The following is a 2,500-nucleotide window of genomic DNA, read 5'->3' on the forward strand; positions in this document are numbered from 1 at the left end:
CACCCCCCCCCCCCCCGCCCCCCCCGCCATGGCAACATCAATGACTGGCAGGGGATACATGGCGCTGATTTCCGCTGGGTGTAACGGCCGTGCTATTTGCTGACATGTGAACGCTAAGCTTCTCCTGAATTACCTCAGACTGCGAGGGTCAGACTCAGCGTTTGTGTGTTCACTGCGTTCATGATCTCACGCGTCATCGTCGCCGGAGAGTGAGGGTGTCTCTGTCTACGTACGGTAATCTACAGTTATACCGGATCTGAGTAATCCCATCCCGGGGTCAAAATCCTCGCCATGGGATTGGACGTTGCCCCTGCAGCTCTTAGCAGCAGTCGGCGATGTTAGAGGGAGAGCCTTAATCTGTCGCTGTTACAATATTCTGTGGTTGTGTATGAATGAAATGAAATGAATGAATGAATGAATGAATGAATGAATGAATGAATGAAAGCTTTACTGACAGACTCAGGTCCATAAAGAGTATGTAAAGAAGTCCTGCATGAATCATACATTGCATTCATTCATACATGCATTCAGTCATGCATTGTTACCGTACAAACGAGTCTGTGTCCGTATTGTCTCAGTACAGAGGAGTGAGTAGGCCTCTGACAGCAACCCTCGAAAACAGCACGGTCGAGTCAAGGGTGAGAACAAGTTTGGTGCTTGAGATAACTAGTCCTAATCGTTCTTATGCAACGAGCCACGCTCAATCCCGAGGATGAACAGGAGAGAGACAGAGAGAGAGAGAATAAGGTTTAGTTGGATTAGCGCTCAGGGCTGATGAGATTAGGCGTTAAAATAATCAAGTTGAGGGAAGTCATCCACCACTGCAGGTACAGTGAGACGAAGCCGGTCGGGCCGTCAAGCCCAGAGTCCAGCTCCTCTAATGCTGTTTTTTTGGGCCTGCGGGCCTAATTTGTGTGTGTGGGTGGAGAAGATCTGGCTAATGGCGTCTGTCAAAACTGAACAAGATTTGAGTCCACATCCTGGATCTGCTGGGGACAGTGAAACGCACGGACACGTCCAAGATCTGACCTGTTCTGACCTGGTGTGATGTCTCTCTCTATTATACTGTATGTAAAGAATTATGCGGAGGTTTATGCACTAGAGCATGGCCATTTTGTTCAAACCATTATGACAGTAGACACATCTGAACATTGCAATGTTTAAGAGCAACATTTTCCACATTTTGCAACAGCCATGAAGATTAACACACACACACACACACACACACACACAAACCCATCAGCACGGTACCACTGACGACAGCCACATTGTCCAGGGACAGAATTAGGGCCTAGTCTCAGTATGTGTGGAATTGTTATTGTACAGTAGGTTTCTCTGAAGAATATAGGTAAATGTCTGCAGAGTCTTAAAGTCAATGTTGCTGATTTTGGGGGCGCCACAGTAGGGCCCCTCTCCTCTCTGGGGTGTCCGGTGCGTCTCCCCAGGGGAAGCCATACAAGTTATGTGCCATACAAGTTATGTGTCAACAACCTGTAGGATTGAGACTTCAGGTTGTGACTGACAGGCCAGTTGTGAACAGTAGTGCCCCTCCGGGGGGCCAATCTGGCTTCACTAGGCCTTAAGAGAGGAGGAGGGGTGGAGCAAGAGAGCAAGAGAGGACTATTTAATGTCTTGACTCAACCTTGAGACTTTGATTTGGAAATGGTAGACTCTCTGTGCCAGTGGCGGCCCAGCCCCGATAAGACCGAGCGGGGGAGTACGGAAGAAGATTGAGGCGTTGTTTTCTTTCCCCAGCTCCAACCAGCCAGAGACAGGCAGAGACAGGGACTGTTCCATGTGAGTTAAGTTCTGTCCAATAAATCATTGTTTGCCGCTTCCAATCCCGTGTTGGGGTGATTTCATCAATACTATCACCACAAACAAGAAAGGCTATTCACATCGTGGTCCATATTAGATTTGCTGCAACTCTTATCAAGGCTTACAAAAAAATACACAAAGCAGAGCAACAGAAGAAGAACGCCAAAAGCCAACATCTCTGAGCCAAGACGAATCTATAAAAAACCCTCCAGTCCTGTGGGAGATGAGCTCTAAACCGAACCCTAACCCGAACCCTAACCTGAACCCTAACCCTGACTACAGCAGACTCCCTCCAGCCACCAGGAGTCTGTCTGCAGATGGTGGGCCGCTGAGGCCAACCAGACGATGCCAGAGGTCCCTCTGACAGATGAGACAACTCCAAACGAACAGCGGGGGATGCACTTGGGTATTGACTAGTTCGTCTGAGACCTCTCTGAGCACGCTAAGCCGTCTCTCCACGGTGTCTCTCTCGGCAACTTTACAGACGCAGCCCTGACTAGTGCCGCGCGGGGGATAGGCAGACCCTCGTCCGCCGTGACCTCTAGGGGCCACCCGGGACGACCTGCCGTTCGGGGTTAATACCGGTTAATACCGTACCTTTGCAGGTGAAGCACTTGAGGTGGAAGTGCTTGGATTGCACGCGTAGCACCTCGCCCTTGCATGGCTCTCCGCACTTGTAGCA

At 49.9% G+C, this 2,500-nt stretch overlaps 1 protein-coding gene across 1 annotated transcript in view; it reads right to left on the reverse strand.

Moving 5' to 3' along the window:
• ablim1a (actin binding LIM protein 1a) overlaps positions 1-2,500 on the reverse strand; it is a gene marked incomplete at its 5' end in the record, with an annotated part of 32,483 nt that overhangs the window by 18,362 nt on the left and 11,621 nt on the right. The window contains one exon of the mRNA XM_084457519.1: positions 2,416-2,500. This exon is cut by the window's right edge and continues 50 nt beyond it. Within this exon, the coding sequence (XP_084313645.1) occupies positions 2,416-2,500 (85 nt within the window). The remainder of the gene's footprint in view (positions 1-2,415) is intronic.

The sequence above is a fragment of the Borostomias antarcticus genome, assembly GCF_949987555.1.
Source record: "Borostomias antarcticus genome assembly, chromosome: 2".
NCBI classification, from domain to species: Eukaryota; Metazoa; Chordata; class Actinopteri; order Stomiiformes; family Stomiidae; genus Borostomias; species Borostomias antarcticus.